This window comes from Lagenorhynchus albirostris, chromosome 6, assembly GCF_949774975.1.
Source record: "Lagenorhynchus albirostris chromosome 6, mLagAlb1.1, whole genome shotgun sequence".
Classification (NCBI taxonomy): Eukaryota; Metazoa; Chordata; class Mammalia; order Artiodactyla; family Delphinidae; genus Lagenorhynchus; species Lagenorhynchus albirostris.
Window position 1 is genome coordinate 61,713,424 of NC_083100.1, and position 18,587 is coordinate 61,732,010.

At 43.6% G+C, this 18,587-nt stretch overlaps 1 protein-coding gene across 1 annotated transcript in view; it reads right to left on the reverse strand.

The window, feature by feature from the left end:
- Positions 1–18,587, reverse strand: part of MYO3B (myosin IIIB) — a 388,019-nt gene that overhangs the window by 104,807 nt on the left and 264,625 nt on the right. The window contains exons 28-30 of the mRNA XM_060151181.1: positions 17,790–17,952; positions 16,376–16,456; positions 3,428–3,529 (exon numbers count right to left, since the gene is read on the reverse strand). Of these exons, the coding sequence (XP_060007164.1) occupies positions 3,428–3,529; positions 16,376–16,456; positions 17,790–17,952 (346 nt within the window). The remainder of the gene's footprint in view (positions 1–3,427; positions 3,530–16,375; positions 16,457–17,789; positions 17,953–18,587) is intronic.

Here is an 18,587-nt window from a genome sequence, read left to right on the forward strand (position 1 = left end):
CCCTTGAGGTAGTCAGGATCTATGTTGAAGTTTGGGAGACACTGTTCCAGATCAACAATTCTTAATCCTAGCTGTACATTAGAATCACCCAGAAGATTTTAAATATGCCTGAACCCAACTCCCAGAGATTCTGAAACTGATCTGGTGTGGGGTTGGCATCATTTTTTAAAAGCTCTCTAGATCATTTTAAAGTGTGGCCAAGGCTGAGAACCATAGTTCCATGTAGTCACTACCAATCCTTCAGGGTTGTAAAGAGACTCTACACTTATTTGCTATCCTTATTTCAGATCATCTAGAAACATCCAAACCAAAATACAACCAATGAAGATAATCTGTAAATTTACCAATTGTGACATATTGTGGAAGGTGCATAAAATATAAAAGGTTGATGTTATGATGATGAAACATATAACACAACAAAAATGGAGTACAGAAAAAGAAATATGGAAATCAATTGTTTTTTGTGTTGTCTATTCTAGAAAGAGTATGCTCTGACTCTACATTATTGGTTTGGTTTCTTAGGCATATTTATCTCTTGTGTAGAAGAAATGTAATGCTTTTTCGCTATCAGTGGTAGATAAGACCATCTGTTGTTGTTATTACTATTGCTATAAACACCAAAGGGATAAAAAGAAAATTTTATATGGAACATTATTACATTTTTATTATTATACACACACACACAAACATTATGACCAAACAGTGAAAAAACAATATTAAAAGAAGGGGAAAAAAAAGGAGAAATCAAGAAAAACAGCCTTTTAGAATTTCATGAGCTGATCCCCACCCCTGCCCCCCCCCCCCCACCTTCTCTTGATAGATGAACTCCTCTGGTTAGAGGACCAGGCAGGTTTCCTCTCCCGGAGATTCTAAAACATTGTTTGGCCCAAGCTCACTTGTAATACTGTGCTAAGCAGCATAAAATCAAGAACTGACATAAAAAAAAAAAGAGAAGCCCACTTCAGGGGCACAAATATCTGTTTCCTTATTAAGAAGGAAAATCGACACAACTCATTTTTAACCTTGTTCTCTGGCCCAGTTCAGCAGCACCAAGGGCTACCACTCACTGATCAAACCCTAGATGGTCTTGCCATGTGGGAAGTTGAGGGTGCTATTGTCTGCACCTATTTTGAGATCCTCAGTATGAAAAGGAGCAATTCAGAGAAGCAGCACAAGCAAAGCTAGGAAAGACCACCAACCCCTCTTGGTTTGGGGCTCTCCTTAGGAAGGTGCCCTTTCCACTACCAGGAAGAGAGAAGGCAGTAACACCTTTATTTGGGGCTTAGCAAAATGCCCTCAGTTACTTTGCCTGGGTTTCCAGTAACAACCCATAGAGTTTCTATTCGTGTAATTAAAGGGAAGACTCATTCCTTGTTTCTTATTCACTTGTACTTCAGTCATCAAAATATTGATTTTTTAGAGTTATTTGAAGTTTAAAAACCAAACAGAAACTTACAGAATATTCTTATTAAAGCTTAGATGAAGTCTGCCCCTCCATCTCCCAGCTCTGCCAGAAGAGCAGGGATAAGGATTTGGGTCAGAGTAAAGAGATAAACTTAAATAAGAAGGAAGTAATCATTATGTTGTACACCTGACACAAACATAATGTTGTAGGTCAATTATATCTCAATTTTAAAAGTTTTTCTTTTAATGAATAAAAAATAAGAAGGAGGTTGTCAAACCATTGAGTTCAAAGCAAAATCCTAAATTGTCAAATATTGTTAAATATGTCTGGTGACAGTTGGAATCACCTGGCATCTCTCTGGCAAATTAATTGTTAAACAAGGAGACTGGAGAAATGGAGCTATGGAGAAAAACAGTAGAGTAAAATAGGGTGATTCATTCTAAGTGAGTAGATCAGGTTAAAGGAATTAGACCAATGACATGGCTGAGAAAACTAAATGATGAACTTCAATAGTTCACAAAATATCAGACATGAGGTATGTGCAGGTGTGACCACAGAGGCTCCTCCAGACATGGGGCTCCTGTCTTCAGGGAAGCATCCTTAAGTATTCTGGTTAAGTGGAATAAAGAAATACTGGGAGGGACTTCTCTGGAGGAGTTGAATCCTTCCAAAATCAGGCTGAACTCTAGAGCCATTCATATTTCCCAGGAAAATTGAGCCAATTCTCCACTGGACCATTTTGAAATAAGATGAAAAAGCATTTGACCATCAGGAGGAAAAAAAAAAAAGAAAGAAAACAACATAGCAGGTGTTGCAAACTCAAAATGCCTTTGGGGTCACTCAGGTAACACGAACATGTGTAGTGTCAGGCAGAGGATGGGGAGTAGTGGGGTTTGTGGTGAGCCAGAGGACGTACACCCCATCTGAAGACATTCGGGTTCAATGTTTTTGTAAAAAAACAAAACAAAAACTCTGTGTCTGGCCAAACAAAACATACCTGCGTGCTGACTGCAACAGGAAGACTCCTATTTCTGAATTCTGCTAGGGAGAAAGGGTCTAGACTGCAGGTCTGTAACAGCTAGACATCCTTTTATGAAAATGAAAAGTGTCTCACCGTCTCCACCTCCATGACTCCTCAAGTCCAAGAAACACTGCTGCTCCTGGGGCACTCCCTTTCCTTTTTTTCCCACATCCTAACCTCCTTGCCCCCAGGTAAAGCTCCAGTGTGTATTTTCTTGAAACCTAGGCTGGGCAGCAGATTCCAAAGGAGCTGGAAGTGCCCAGAGCCTCGTTACTGGGCCTGGTGGAGAAACTAACTACAAACTCTACCGTGAAATCCAGGGCAACTCAGCTTCTCTTTCCATACAATGCTAGCATTAGCGTTAAAGGTTATATTTTTAAAAATCGTAGCTTCTTCTTCAAGCGGAAGTCCAGAGAACTTCAAACTGAAAAATGGGAGGATTCTAATATTTTTTAAATGTTTGAAAACCACTGATTTAGTCCAATTCTCTCATTTTACAATGACGATAATTAAGGGAAGGCTTAGACCAGATAGCCAAGTTTTAACTTCTTGTCCACAGTGTTCCTTCCCTCCATGAATGTTCTCAATATGTTCCAGTGTCAGGACCATAGAAAGACCTTCCTGAGAAGCTAAACTTTCAGAAGGTCTTAAGGTAAATCAGAGAGAAACATGTCAGCGTCTGCTCTAAGAGGATGGGTGGAAGGGAGACAGCTGGTACGGAGAGCTGCAACTAGACCAGTTTCCCCAGTGAACAGGTAACTGGGCACCCAGGACAGCTGTGGAGGGAGGGCTTGAGCTTATCTCTGTCTACTCTCTCCCCTTCTGTGAAATCACCTTGCAGAGTCCCCTGCAAGGCTGCCCCTGAATTTAATCTGCTGTCACCTGTAGGAAAAAAAGAATGCCCGACAGAGTCCATATCAGGTGATCATTTCCAGCTCTGGAATCTTCTCTGGAGTGTCCACAAATACAGGACACCCATCCCAAACCTCTAAGGACCTCACCTTTGTGGTCGCCGGGCTCACTGCAGTCTTGAACCTGGGCAGTTCCCCTGGTGCCCCCTGCAACGGTGGGGTGTAGATCACAGCTTTGGTCTGAAGGGCTCCCTGTGGAATGAAACAAAACAGAATCTTCTCTAGGTTATGCCCTACACCTAGACGAATTACCAAAGTGGGAGATACAGTGTGGCTAGGGAAACCCACACTTTTCTTATGGTTTGAGGCTCTGAGGTGATGAATCTCACCCATGGGTTTAGTGTTACTTTGAAGATTTAATACAGTGTGGTTGTGAAAGGGCACAACTATAGGGAACAGAAGAATTAGTAACTGTCTTGGCTGGACTCCCTACTAGCTTGGAGACATTGGGTAGGTTGGGTAACCTCTCTGTCTCACTGATTGCATTAGTCAAATAGGGAGCTGGGAGACAAATAGAGGTCATGCGTGTACTAGGCCAGGGCTTCTGGTTTGACAACTGGATGGCTTTCCTGTTGCCTTTCAGTTTCCACCTGAGAGTAAAAAGAGAGACAGGTCTCCTACTTCTCTCCAAACATCTGCTCTAGGGCAGGCCTCTTTTGTCATGCAGTCCTGTTCACTGACCTTTGTGGGTCAATGGTCAATTACTCTGCCATGGAAAAAACAGGCTACACACAATTCTTAGTCGAGGAATGTCACCACTGCAGCTTTTCATCATCCAGTTTAGCTTACTTCGCGTTGATGAACACCTAAATACTTCTCTACCAAGACAGCTGATGGCTTGGGTGTAAAGGTGCTAAAGGGATGTTCCCGGCTGTCCCATGTCTTCTTCCATGCTCCACGACCCTCAAGGTCACAATGGGTTGAAGATGTCCCAACATCTCAGACCACCTCAAGTATCTGGAGAGACCAGGTCCTTTCCAGCTGGATCCCTTGGCTTTAGAAGAAACCATCCTGCCAGCGGGGCCTCCTCTCCACAGAGGAGACCGTCTTCGGGCTCTTCCCTTAGGCATCAACCTAACTCTGTCCCGTCTCCTTTCTCCCTGGCCTGTGATCTAGACCCTGTTTTCTCTCTTGTCTGCACCTCCTCCTAACTCTGGCTGTTTCCAGTTCTGCTGACAGTGCTTCTAGATATGCCATATTAGAATATTTGGGATCTCTGATCTTTCTCCTTTTTTATTTCCTCAGATGTGGTTTTTTTCATGCCGTCTCTCTCTCTCTTTCTGGATGGCTCTCCTGCTTCAAGCATTGCTCTCCCACCCAGCCATGTCTCTCCATTCCTTTAAGGAGGCCCAGTAAACATTCCCGTGTTAACTAATGCCGGCTAACTCAGACTATACTTAAGGAGGCACACACAGTCCCTACCCTCATGGAGCTTGCATTCTGACACAGAGAGTGAGAATAAAAAGAGATATCTACCTGGAACCTCAGCATGTGTGACCTTACTTGGAAATAGGGTCTGTGCAGATGTAATTAGTTTAAAACGAGGCCCTACTGGATTAAGGTGGGTCTTAAATCCAGCGATTAGTATCCTTATAAGAAGGACACGTGAAGACACAGAAAGACACGGGGAGAATGCATGTGACAACAGAAGCTGAGAGTGAAGTGATGGGCCTAACAAGCCAAGGGATGCCGAGGATTGCTAGGACCCAGAAGGAGCTAGGAGAGGGCTATGAAAAGGCTTCTCCCTCAGAGCCTCCAGTGGAAACCAATCTCAGTGACGCCTTGATTCTGGGTTTCTAGTCTCCTGAACTGTGAGAGAATAAATTTCCATTGTTTTAAACTACAAAGTTTGTGGTAATTTGTAGCCCTAGGAAACTACAATAATATGAGAAGGGGGAGCTGATGGATGTTAAGGGTTTAACTAGAAGAAAGAGGAGAAAAAGATCAGGTATGTGCATTCAGCTTGAACTGGCTAGCAAGGCGGGGATGGGGTGGTGGGAGAAAAACTAGGAACAGGAGCTAGGGAAATGGCCATTATTTGCATTTAACAAACACAAATGTATGAATTATGATGTTCCATCCATTGTCCTAAGCCCTTTATAAAAATTAACTCATTTAATCCTCATAGGAACTGTAAAAGACAGAGACCACTATTATTCCCATTTTACAGCTGAGGAAACTGAGGCACAGGGAGGTTAAATGATTTTCCCAAGAAAGTCACACACAGCTAGAGAATGGCAGACTCAGGGTTCAAACCTAAGCAGTTTTGCCCTAAAGTCTGAATTCCTAAATATTACAGGGTACAGCCCATTTATTTAAACATTTAAAAATGATTAACCTCCACTGTCCTATTTTTTAATTTACAAATGGAAATAAAATTCAGACTATTTCATTCACATGCCTGGGCCTTTAAGGGTCCCACAGATTAGCCGCTGCAGAAGGAGGCTCTGGCCTCGTGTTTGATGACCCACCGAGAGGACAGACTCAGGCATTATTTCCAGCAGGGACACTGGGTAGGTTTCCTGGTCGGTGATCTAGGCTGGGTAAGCTTTCCTGCCTTCACCACGGACCTGGCAAAGGTGCCCACTGTACCTGGCAGAGAGGGCGCATAAAATGAGGCACAGAAGCCCCGCCTTCCCCTCCTCACCACTGCGGGCCAATGGCGCGAGGACCCTGTGGTTTCTGGCTGGAGTGACGGCTGGTCAGCAGCCATCTTATCAGAATTTAAAGAGGCCAACTTGTTGGAGGTCCAACAGGCAAATGCCACCAAAAGCAGCACAAAGTCGAATTCTTAAAGAATAGAATCTCATTGACACTTTTTCTTCCCCACTACAGCTGCATCAGAAACCCTGGCCTCCATTTCCACCACACAAAACAAGTCTAGTAATTTTAGGCCTATGAGAGCACTTTCCACTTTGATTCTTCACTACTTAATTCCAGTTATTATTCCAGTCAAACTTTGACAGAGTTCAAAGAAAGTCTTGTCTGGGAACTGCTTTCTCTAACTTGGAGGCTAAGGAGGGAGGCTTTCCCTCACCCTAGAGGTCAGTTTCTTGCCTATCCTGGAGCATCACTGAGGAATTTCTTTTCCATTCCAGCTTCTAGGGACTGCCTCTCTCTTCTCTCCCAACTCCCAGCAGCCTCAGGTTGGATTCATTTCTTATAATTTATGCTCTGCCTGTTTCCAAAAAGGACTTGGGGGGGAGCGTCATAGATCATTTGCTCCTGTGGCTGTGTTAGTTGGCTCTATCTTAGTACTCCTCTCAAGCCTGTGGTAGGCGTGTTGGTCTTGGTTCCATCTGAGACTGTCCCCCCTTGTTAAAAAGTGTATTTTTAGAGCAGTTTTAGGTTCACAGCAAAATTGAGGGGAAAGTACAGAGATCTCCTCTAACCCTCTGTCCCCATACATACACAGTCTCCCCATCATCAACATCCCCCATCAAGTGTACATTTGTTACGATCGATGAACCTACACTGACACATCATAAGTTCCCATAATTACCCAGATTGCACAGTTTACATTACAGCTCGCTCCTGGTGCTGTACATTCTATGAGTTTGGACAAAAGTATAATGACATGTGTCCATCATTATGGTACCACACAGAGTATTTTCACTGCCCTAAAAATCCTCTGTGTTCCGCCTATTCATCCCTTCCCACAGCTCCTCACCCCCTGACAACTACTGGTCTTTTTACTGTCTCCATAGTTTTGCCTTTTCCAGAATGTCATACGGTTGGGATCATACAGTATGTATCATTTTCAGGTTGGCTTCTTTCACTTAGTAATATGCATTTAAGATTACTTCATCTTTTGTGGCTTGATAGCTCACTTTTTTTCAGTGCTGGAAACTATCCCGTTGTATGGATGTGCCATGGTTTATCCATTCGCCTACAGAAGGACATCTTGGTCGCTTCCAAGTTTTGGCACTTAAGAGTAAAGCTGCCTGAATCTGTTCAGGTTTCTGTGTGGATACAAGTTTTCAACTCCTTTGGGAAAACACCAAGAAGAACGATTACTGGATCATACAGTAAGAGCATGTTTAGTTTTATAAGAAACCGCCACACTCTCTTCCAAAGTGGCTGCACCATTTTGCATTCCCACCAGCAATGAGTGAGAGTTCCTATCGCTCCACATTCTCACCAGCATTTGGTGCTGTCGGTGTTCCAGATTTTGGCTATTCTAACAGGTAAACAGTGGTATCTCACCAATGTTTTAATTTGTATTTCCCTGATGATGTGGAGCATCAGACTGTCTTCCTCTCTTCTGAAGGGAAAAAAAGCCAACATTTTTATGTTGTTTTTGTGACCACCCCCAAAGCATCCAGCAGAGTGTTCTTTATAGACAGGATGTTCAGAATGTTTGGGGGGAAGGACAGCAGATCGGGAGTCAGGCAGTCTGAATTGCGGGAGGTTTCTTAGCCACGGTCTGTAAAATGGGATAAAACCCCTAACCTACCTCTCAGGGTTACTATGATAATTACAGGAATAAGGTTAGTGGAAGTCCTTTGCATGAATCTATGAATTGTAAATTGCCATGCAAAAAGTATAAGATGTTATAAAAATAAGCATTTCTATTGGTTAATCAAGAAGGAAACAACTCTTACCTCTAGGATCATTCTGGCTTCTTATAAAACAAAGTTATTTACTTTCCTCTAAATTTTTCTTAAAAAGACAAATTTCTGCAAGTTTATAGTAGCTTTATTCATAATCGCAGGAACTGGAAACAAGTGTCCTTTAGCTGGTAAATGGACACAACTGTGGTACATCCACAGACCAGAATTCAGCTCAGCAATGAAAAAGAACAAACTACTGATAAATGTAACAACACTGATGACTCTCAAAAGCATTATGAGAAGTGAAAGAAGCCAGACTCAAATATCTACATACTGTATGACTCCATTTATATGACATTTTGGAACATGTAAAATTACAGGGACAGGAAAACCATTAGTGGTCACCAGAAGCTGGGGGTGGGGAAGGGATGGACGACAGAAGGGGCATGAGAGAACTTTTGGAAACGTTCCTTTTCTTGATTGTGGAGGGGGTTACCTGACTATATGTGTTCACCCAATTTTATCAAACTGAGTTTTACTCTGTATAAATGATACCTCAATAAATCTGACTTGCAAAAAGTCACCATAATTTTTAAAAAATAAAAGGATAAGTCCTCCTTATCCTCAAACTGGATTGTTCCTGGACAGCAGGATGCAATTGCTTCTAACCCACGAGGAGGAGAGTCTGGTGAGGAAAGCCTTGCTGTTGACGAGGGACCCTTCACAATCGTTTGCATCACTGACCATAGCTGGTTTTGACACTAAGCACTTGGCTCAAAGTCTATGAAATTAGCAGGCTCTGGTCGCTTGTACATCTCACCCGTCACAACTTTATTGATGAGAATGGCTACCAGCTGTCACCTCTGCCTCTGCCTCTGTGCTGGGTGATTCAGACTTCATGGCCACAGCAAATCAAGCCGTGATCCTGAAATGGCTCTTCATGTTGGGGTTTGAACTCTTGGCCAAATGGCTGTCGCTCAGTTGTTATGTTGCCAATCACCCGTCACTGTGGGTTAAATGTGACAGGCTCACCAACATCTTCCAACTCTTCAGACATCTGAAAGGCGACTTGCTTTCCACGCCAGCAAATCTGGGTGATATTTAACTCCTGGATTTTAGAATTTCTGACTTCTGGAAGGAGGTGAGGAGGAGACTTGTTATTTTACAGAACAAGTTGCAGAAGGGCCTCAAACCCCTGAGTGGGAAATATGATGTCAGGAGCACACCACCTAAGTCGGAACAATTTTGAGGTCACTGAAAAATGTATCCACACAAATGAACCAAGCTCTCAGCGTGATGGAGAGTAGCTCTTGATAAAAACAAAACCACCTGAAATCTTTCACATGCTATTGTTGTATTTTAATTTTTCCCTGTCAGATAAGCAAGACATAAGTTAAGATTTGGAAAATTCTCTCTTTTATAAAGGCTTCATTGTAACTATTTGAGATTTGACAGGTACTATTTTTTTCTTCTCCAAAAGTGAGAGAAATAGTTTCATCTTTTTGAAGTTATAACATTATTATTCTAATCATAGAAGAGTATTTCACAGACAATTTTTTTCCCTCTCAAGTTAAGTTCATACTTAGGAAGGGGGAACAGAGAGGAAACTAACACTTACTGGATATCTGCCACATGCCGGGTCCCATGCAGGATGCTTTGTGTATATCATCTGCTATCATCTTCACAACAGTCCTGAGAATTAGACCTTAACGAGCCTCACTTTATAGCTAAGGAAACTAAGGCTCAGAAGTTAAGTAATTTCCCCCAAACCATATGACAAATGGTGGTATAGCCAGGATTTGAAGTCAGTAGTTCTGACTCCAAAGTCCACATGCTTAGGATGGTATATAAAACTCTCCCCAAAGTTTTGACTGGTACTCTATGTCCATGTGCCATCTCCAAGATGGAAACCATCTAGTAGAGCACGTTCTAGTAGGAAGAGCATTGGGTAAAGACTCAGAAGAGGGCTCTGATATCGGTCATTAGGCTCACGTAACACATAAGGGGAGACAACTTATGTAGACTCTCTGTGCTTCTGTTTCATCTATTTAGGGGGAAACAAAATCTGCCTTTGTACACACCGGAGTCTTTTGAGGAAAAAAGCCTGATAATTCTTGCCATAGCACAGTTAATTTTTCCCCTGAATGTTTCTTTACTGTAACTTGGATAGAGCCCAATAACTAATAAGGGTTAGAAAACGTGGTACCACATTTTATGATTCTATGTGAAAAAACATGAAAAGACATAAAGGCAACTCGAGTGTGTTTTTGACACCATTATTAATCAATTATTACTGATCATAAAGTTGTTGCTTGACTCAATGTTGAGGTGGTAAGGATACCATTTTGGGCACTGCCTTTTTGCAGCCAGATTCTAGAGCTCTACATGAGGTCCATAAAGGAGGAAGCGATTCCAAACTGAAGAGGTTCTATCCATGGGCTTGCTCTGAAATTTAATCTTGAGTCCTGGGGTGCCAACTGCTGCGCCAAAGTTTCATCTTGAGCATTTCCATGCCATGTCAGTATGATATCGGGCACAAGTGGACGTCAAACCCACTTTGGCTTTGCAGCTTCTTCTCTGTGCATTAGATGAATAGTACCCTGCCCTTTGGGTGTTTAATTCTAACATAGGCAATACTTTGATTCCATAGCAAAGGACATGCCTTTGCATCACAGGTTATTTCATGGCAAGAATTCTACTGCTTGTGCCCCTTGAGGTTTGGCAGATCCCATTTCTCAACAGAAACCTTGAAGCTACGGCCAGGCCTCCTCTCCGCTATAAACCACTTTCTTGAAGCCATGCTTCCGGGGCTCTCTGTATGTCCTGACCCTGCTCACAGACAAGGCACATTTCCCCAAAGTAAATCACAATGCTTGTCCCCCCAAACACTTTCCCCTCCAAAACGTTATGCCTGTGGTTGTCAGACACCAGCCATAGACCTTCATCTACAGAGAGTTAGAGAAAGCCAGACAGTGCAAGTGGACTCAGCAGGACCCTTGTGTAAGCCTGAAGGGCACCCTGCCTTTGGTTAAGCAGAGCTTTAGAAGACAGTGGAGCTAGTGTGAGTTGACAGTTCACCTCAAGCTCAGATGCTCCAGTTAATTCTTTCCCCTAGATGCTGCTTTACTGTTGTGTGGAAATGGCCTAAAACACCAGAAAAGGATAGGCAGCTTGCTCCTGCCAAGAAGGGTTATATTTTTTTGTGCAAGATGACCAGGAATCTTTCTATGAGATAGAAACGGAGTGAGTAAAGAAACACTGGAATAGAGGTAGAATGACAAATAGAGATGCATAAAGGAGTGACAAAGGGCAGCTTGTTTTCCTTCTGTCTGTTCAAAGTGGACTTTTCTCTCGATGGTACATTCGCTTGACTCTCCTCCACTGTTTGGCTTGTGATCAACAACCTGCTTATGCACAGATTCGACAGACTGAAAAATACCTACCTAATTATTTTCACCTTCAAGAAGCATGGGCCATTCTCAGTGTATATCCTCAGCTATATTTTATAATGATTTTGACTCTTTGGAGTTTTACACAACTCCCTTCCATTGAACGTTGACATAATATAGAGGACCTGATTATACAAACAGCATCCATTTGAGGGAGAGAATGCTTTTTAGCCCTCTGCACTGAAGATGGAAAATTTGAGGCCCCAAATGAAATCCTATTGCTCATCTTGGTAGTAGCTCCAACATAAAGGAGGTAATTAAACAGTAGTTGAAAAAGTGAATGAAAGAAAGAAATTTCCGAATTTAAAATATAGTTGTCCTGCGCACCTAGGGGTATTTCTGGAAATCTCGTTCTAGGAAATTATTGTAACCACCTAGTCATTGCCAACCCACCAACAATGCTAAAGGAACCAGCCTTTCAGAGTTAGAAAAGACCAGGAGGAGGCCTTACCCTGAGAGAGATTGAAAAGTTCAGGCAGTTTTAAACACTAAAAACTTGGTTCCAACGTGAGGTAGGGGTCGGGTTTCTATAAGAAGTTAACCTGGAGGAGGGGCAGAGCCTGTCTGGATTCTCTGCTTGCTTTCCTCTCTGGAAGCTGCATTTAAAGCAACTCTCATTGGCTGGAGTCACATGATGCGCTGCCCAGAGGTTCCAGCTGCAGCTGGTTTAAAACGCCTGCTCACAGGCTCAAGGAAGAGGCCCCCTCAGCCTCCGCACGGCTGAGGCTGCCGCTCCAAAAAGCACTCCCCCCAAAGGGCATCAGAGGGACAAACGGCCATAGATTTTAGTGCTGTTATCTCCTGGAGGACCGAGGAGGGGAGTAAGTAGGAAGCTGACCAGAGGACAGAGAGAAAGAGAAAATGACAATTTCCACAGCACTGAAGCAATCAGATGAAAAAGTGCTATCAACCAATGGGTTCTTCCTGCTCCAGGGGTGGCTGCGGGGGACAGGCGGGAAGGGAGGCTGGAAAAGCCAGCTCCTCCTGGAAACACTCTTTGCAGTTCCTTCCCAGACTCTAGGGCTCCACTGTCACCTACTTGAGGCTTTTCCCCTGTGACATGGGGAGCCCAGCACTTTGCTCTCGCTTAAAAAAAGATTTTGAATTAGAGGGGCAATTTTTTTTAAATTGTGCTTTCAAAAACTTAAAAGACTGAGACACTGTAGATATTTTTTTAAATTCCCTGCAGGTTGTTTGTTTTGATAGTATTTACTGAGGAAGGTATGCAATTTTAGTTGACAAAATCTAGTTATATCCACTTTCTGAAACTTAAGAATTCATTTAAAAAATAATAGATTAGTTAGATGACTAATAAGGACCTACTGTATAGCACAGAGAACTCTACTCAATACTGTCGAATGACCTATATGGGAAAAGAATCTAAAAAAGAGTGGATATATGTATATGTATAACCGATTCACTTTGCTGTACACCTGAAACTAACACAACATTGTAAATCAACTGTACTCCAATAAAAATTAAAAAAAATAAACACTAGAAACTCGAAAAAAAAACAGATTAGTGATGGGATGACATACAACTATTAGTTTTTACTTAGAATACCCCAGGTATCTGAACACTAACAGGTGCTCAATTATTTTTCTGATTAAAAAAGTACATTTTTTTAATTCTTTGGTGTTTAAAGGAGTGTGTTTTCCTATGGTAAGAGCCTATTATCAGCACTAATCAATAATAAAAACACAATAAAGCATGCCACTTCTCACCAAGGTGACATTCAAAGTGGTTTCCCTCCCCGCCAAAAAAAGAAACTGATAAAGGATACTTTTGCCCAGATCCCCAGCTAGCTCTCTCCCTGCGACCCCACATCTCACAAAGGCCCTTTATTGCCGGCATAATGTTCTGTGCACAGGAAACGTGTGCGCATGTGCCAGGCGTGTTTTTCCGTTTGTTTTCTCTTCCAGCATTGCTCCCTGGCTGGTGAACAGTTTCGGGCCCACAGAGATCTCGAGACCACCAGCTCATGTATTTGAAAGGCATCTGTTTATTTTGAAAATGCAAATGTGGCCTATCTCAAAGACTGACAGGCAAGAAAAGACCCACGGAGCAAAGGGAGAGGTTTCCAATCTGGAGCCCTGTCCCTCCCTGTATCACACCCAGATCACTAGCTGTCAGAACCACTTAACAAGCTCCAGGAATCTGAGTGAAGGGCCCACAATTCAGATGAGAAGGCTCATCTCTCCCAAGACTAGCTAGGCGGATCGTTCCTCACCTGCTTCAAAGTGACTGATGAGGTCACTTCCAAAAGGACCCTGGGCCTTTGAGATGGCGGCTCCTAGGCCGAGGACTGCCTGGAGGAGGGCCCGTAACAGGGACACCGGCCTCCTAACAACAGCAGCCCGGTCCTGGGGACGGATTCCTGGAGAAAGCCCGGGAAGGTTAATACCTCGACTTTGATCTCTGTCAAGGCATACCAGCAAGAATTAATTTACATTTCAGATGAAAAAGGTTGACAGCATGAAAAGGCATCTTGTTTCTGGTATGTGAATGTGCCGTAATAGATCGGGAATTCTGAAAGGAAGTTCTGAGGAAGCTAAAGGGATAAGCCGTGCGGCTGCTTTTATTGGGAAGGAGATGAAAGGAAAACAAATTTCAATATGTGCTGCTCTGTAGCAACATGTAGGCCAAATGCTTCCTAAATTTCAAGGGCTGTTCTCTTAAAACTATATAACATAGCTCAGCAACACGATTAAAAAAAAAAAAAAAGACTATCGGCCAGAACTTGAAATATAAACAAACACATAGCACAGAATCTAAATTTCAAATGAAATGATTTGTTGAAAAAAATAATAAATTACGGAATAACCTTAGAAAATATCCAGAAACGGTTGCGTTATGATAACATCCCTAAGCCACTTCTGCAGGCTTCAAAAGTAAGAGCACCCCTATGTTTGGGGCTTGTTCTACTTGAAATGTCTTAGTGGCACGAATACGAGCTTGGAATGAGAGGACTATGCTTTGGGAAGAGCACACCCCGAAACGGAGACTTTGGAATGAGTTGCTTTGCTTTTTAGATCAACACATTGCCTTTGACTCTAAAGATAAGGAAAACATTCTCAAGTAAAAGTAAACTGCCCATAAAATTGCAAATGTTGTTACCCTATCTAAGTATCTTTACCACTAACACTGAACCAGCGCCTCAGTTCCTGTCCATGGTGTTGGCTGAAGGGCAAAGTGACGCTGCCTGCTTTTGCTCTGGCTGCCACACTCTCCTGCCAAGAGGGCAAGGTGGTGTGAGTACCACCCTCAATGACTACATGCCCGCCTAAGCCCCTGCGGACTCAGAAGCTCCCGATGCCACTTGATAAGCAGGAACGATGGCTGCCAGGCTAAGAAGGGGGGGTGCTTGCAAGGCTAAAGGAAAAAGAGAAACAAGAAGAGGAAGCTCCTTAAAGAAATGTGTTCTCTGTGGTCCCATGAAACAAAAGTACCCTCCCATGGTACCTATCCCATAGGTGCTGCAGTGAAGAGATGAAATCCTGACTGTCCTGATGTGATGAGGCTGCCCACTTGTCTGTTCTTATGCAGCGTTCACTTGGCAATAACAGAGTGCAAACAGGGAGCCCTCTAAAGATGATTTTCAGAGAGGGAAAATTTGATTACGATCCCACACACTTTATTTATGATCAGTGGCTCAACAATATATAAGCTCAAAGTTTATATCTGGAAATGTATGTTGGGCTTTGGGCCAAACGGCAAGATCAGTCCAGCATCCTCTCTTAATGGCGGGGGCAGGGGTGGGGAGTACTCTGTGTGTGTGTGTGTGTGTGTGTGTGTGTGTGTGTGTGTGTGTGTGTGTGTGTGTGTGTGTGTGTGTGTTGGGCAGTGGGGAGGTAGAGAAAAAAATGCACTTTGAGTTGTCTTTCTTAAGCTGCAACTAGAATTGCATCCTTCTTCCTGATGCTTTGAAGTTGTAGAGCTTAGAATTCCTAGGGGATGGTGTTAAAAGTTACACATTTGGATTTAAATGACACCCCTTCCTCCCAGATACTTTTGTTTTGAATGAAGTCCTCAGGTCTTTACCGGGCCAGAGAGTTCTGAGGAGTGTCCCTGGAGCCAGGCTCTGGGCAGGGACCTCCTCGAAAAGGTTGCAGCTGTTTTATTTAAACGTTTGCTTCATGCGTAGCAGTATCTGAAACCCTCTCCCTCTCCCTGCTGCTGAGTCCACTGGACTGGCCACTTCTCTCTCGTTCTGTCTCCGATTTCTTGTGCTCTAGGAGCTCCTGGTGTGCTCTGTGGGTGTTTCTTCCAGAGCCTCAATTAGTCACATGCAGCTCCAAATGACAGAGGGAGCCGGGCCTCGTAGCCACCGTGGGTACTGCCATTTGCAGAAGAGCAGAATGACCTGGGAGCCAGGCACCAGAGCTCGAGGTGCTCAGGTAGCCACAAGCTGAGCCACAGTGCCCTCACCCTGTAAGGCCCAAAGGACTGCCTTAGCCACATACAGGTCTGGGTGTGGGAAACTCAGTTAGCCAGGAAAGTCCCTGAGCTGTTCCTATCTCTGTGACACCAAGAGACTGGTCAAGCATATAATCAGAGAATTCCAAGGTTGGAAGACGTCTTTCAGACCTTTTTAGCCAACGCTCTTGTTCACAGACGAGGGATGGGTGACTCCAAGAGGGAAAGGGATTTGTTCAGTCGGCAGTATGCAAAGTGGAATCTATCCAAACTGCCTGTGAACGAATTCTCGCTCTGTCACTGACTAGCTGTATGATCATGGACAAGTTACTTCACTTCTCTGTGCCTCATTTTCCCTCTCTTGTATCCCGTAAAATTTGGAATACAAGGGTACCTACTTGGAGCATCCTTAGCCAAGTATGGCATGCAGCCAATTCTCACAATTATCACATGGGGGTGTGTGTGTGCATCAGAACAAGCGCTAGAACTCTCCCTCACTAGAACTCTTGACTCCTATTCCAGTGCTCCTGAATTATTAACATTTCAGCTTTTTGAAACTCATATGAACTTAATCACAGAATATTTCCAAGTGGACACTATGAAAATGATGTTTTAATTACCTGCTTGAATATGAACAGCAGACTCTCTCCTTCTGTTGCTTATTTTCTTAAATTTCCTCCGAGCATCATATCCTCTCCAGGCTAAAAATATAAAACCATGTGCTAGGAATGACATTAATTTAAGAATGTGCCAGAGAATTGATATAAGCTGTTTTCCCTCCAATCTATTACCCCTCTCCTCCTCCCTCCTACTTTCTCACTGAACAAAATAAGCAGAGCTACGTGAGTGATGGTGGGGAAGAGGGGCCTCTCTGTACTCTCAGCTTGGCCTCCGAGATGCTTCTTGATAAGGAGTTATTTTGGTTCAGGCAGTGAGTTTCCAGAACCCTCTGGATTCCACTTATGAATCACTTGGGACCCCTGTCTAGGTGAGGTGGGTCCCTGTCATTCCAATCCATGGAGGAAGCTCTGTCTTCAGGACTTGGGGGGTGGGAGAGGACTGGAATAGCCCAACCCACTCCATATTTTTTATTGGGAGGAAGGAATAAACATGAAAGTTGAAGGAGAGAAAAATAAATAATAATGATTGGTAGCATCACAGTTACATTTGGTGAGGGAGGACTATGTGCAGAACTGTGCTCAGGGAGGGAATGCATGTGATAGGAAGGGAAAAGCCACGGGAAATGGATGCAGAAACGAAGAGAAAGGAAAAGGGAACCTGGGGGCAGGGGGCGGGGTGTTAAGTTCTTCAGACAGAGAACCAGGGCACTGAGCCGCTACCAGGAGCATGACCAGCTCTCTTTTTTGTTCTCGCCCTGAGCACCACAGCTCTCTAGTCGCTGAGTGAGGTCATGAAGTCCGGAGGGGACATTATGATGCTGGGTTATGAGAACACAAAGGAATTCATCTACTGTGTTCAAGACCTGGGGCTTTCACAACCACTCGAGATAGCACAGGAACTCAAATGCTGTTTGTAGCACAAATGACACACGTGTCTGTAAAGAGGCACTGACTGGGCTGGGCGTATGACAGAGCCTAGTGATTTGTTCCCTTGGTTTACAAGCTCTGTCTGGGGTAGAAAAGCCTCATGGACGTGGCAGTAGCAATTCTGATGTTGAAAACCTGGTAATGGACCTGAAGTGTATATGTTGCGGTTAATCTGGGAGCTGAGGTACACGTCTGTGTGATTTGGGTATTACATCCATCCACTGCTACCGCCTCTATCTTGCCTCAGGTAGGGATGGCTTGTTTGCTTACCTGGAGGTTAGGGACCATGGTGGTCTTGCTCACGGCTATATCCCCAGGACCTAGCACAAGGTTTGGCCTGCAGTAGATACTCGATAAATATTTGCTGAAGCCAGGAAGAAAGGAAAGAAGAAGGAAGGAACGGAGGGAGAAGAAGGAACCACCGAGAAGAGCAATAGGAGAGTGGCCTCAAGTACTTAATGAAATGCCAAGATTCAGGACCGTTTACCTGACTGGATGGCGACGGCCCCCTTCTCTCTCTTCTCTCTGACTCTTTTGTATCTCCTGGCTCCAAGCCACCCCTTGACATAGGCCTGCAGCACAGCCACTCTGCCTATGACTTCCCGCAGTAGCAAATTTAACTGCTCAACATGGTAATACTTGAGAAAAACCTGAAATGAGACATCAGTTTTAGCATTACGTGTGGGCTCCCAAACAGAAATTCACTCTGCTCCAACATATTCTTAATGTAAATATTAAAAGCATCATCTAAATAAAGTTTACAGTGACTTGATTTATGCTAACATTACTGACTTCTTGGAAGCAAATACAATTCCCCTTCTAAGGTTGAGCCTATGTGGGACTATTGATATAAACAGACGATGAAGTTAAGAGGGTTTTGGGAGATCCTAAATGTTCTCCAGGCCAGCCTCAGTTTTGCCATGAGTTCCATTTTCTCAACTTGATCTCTTTCTCCACAGCTCTGATGGAGGTGCTAACCAACAAAACTGACCCTCGGCCAACAGAAGTTCAGAGGGATTGGGACCTGGATGACCCACAGTGATCTAATTATTTCTGCTGAGGGGCAGCAGTGTTGCCATCCACACTCAGGCGAAGGCTGGCTTTGTAGGGCAATTCAGAACGGACCATAAAAACCTGGGAGCCTGCAGGGACATGATGTTCCCCTGAACGAAAAGCTAGACATGATGAGACTACTAATCAGAGTGGGCAGGAAATATCACGAGTCTAAAACAAATGCACAAAACTATAAAAGATACTCATTGTCATTCGTATAATTTGTGTATTT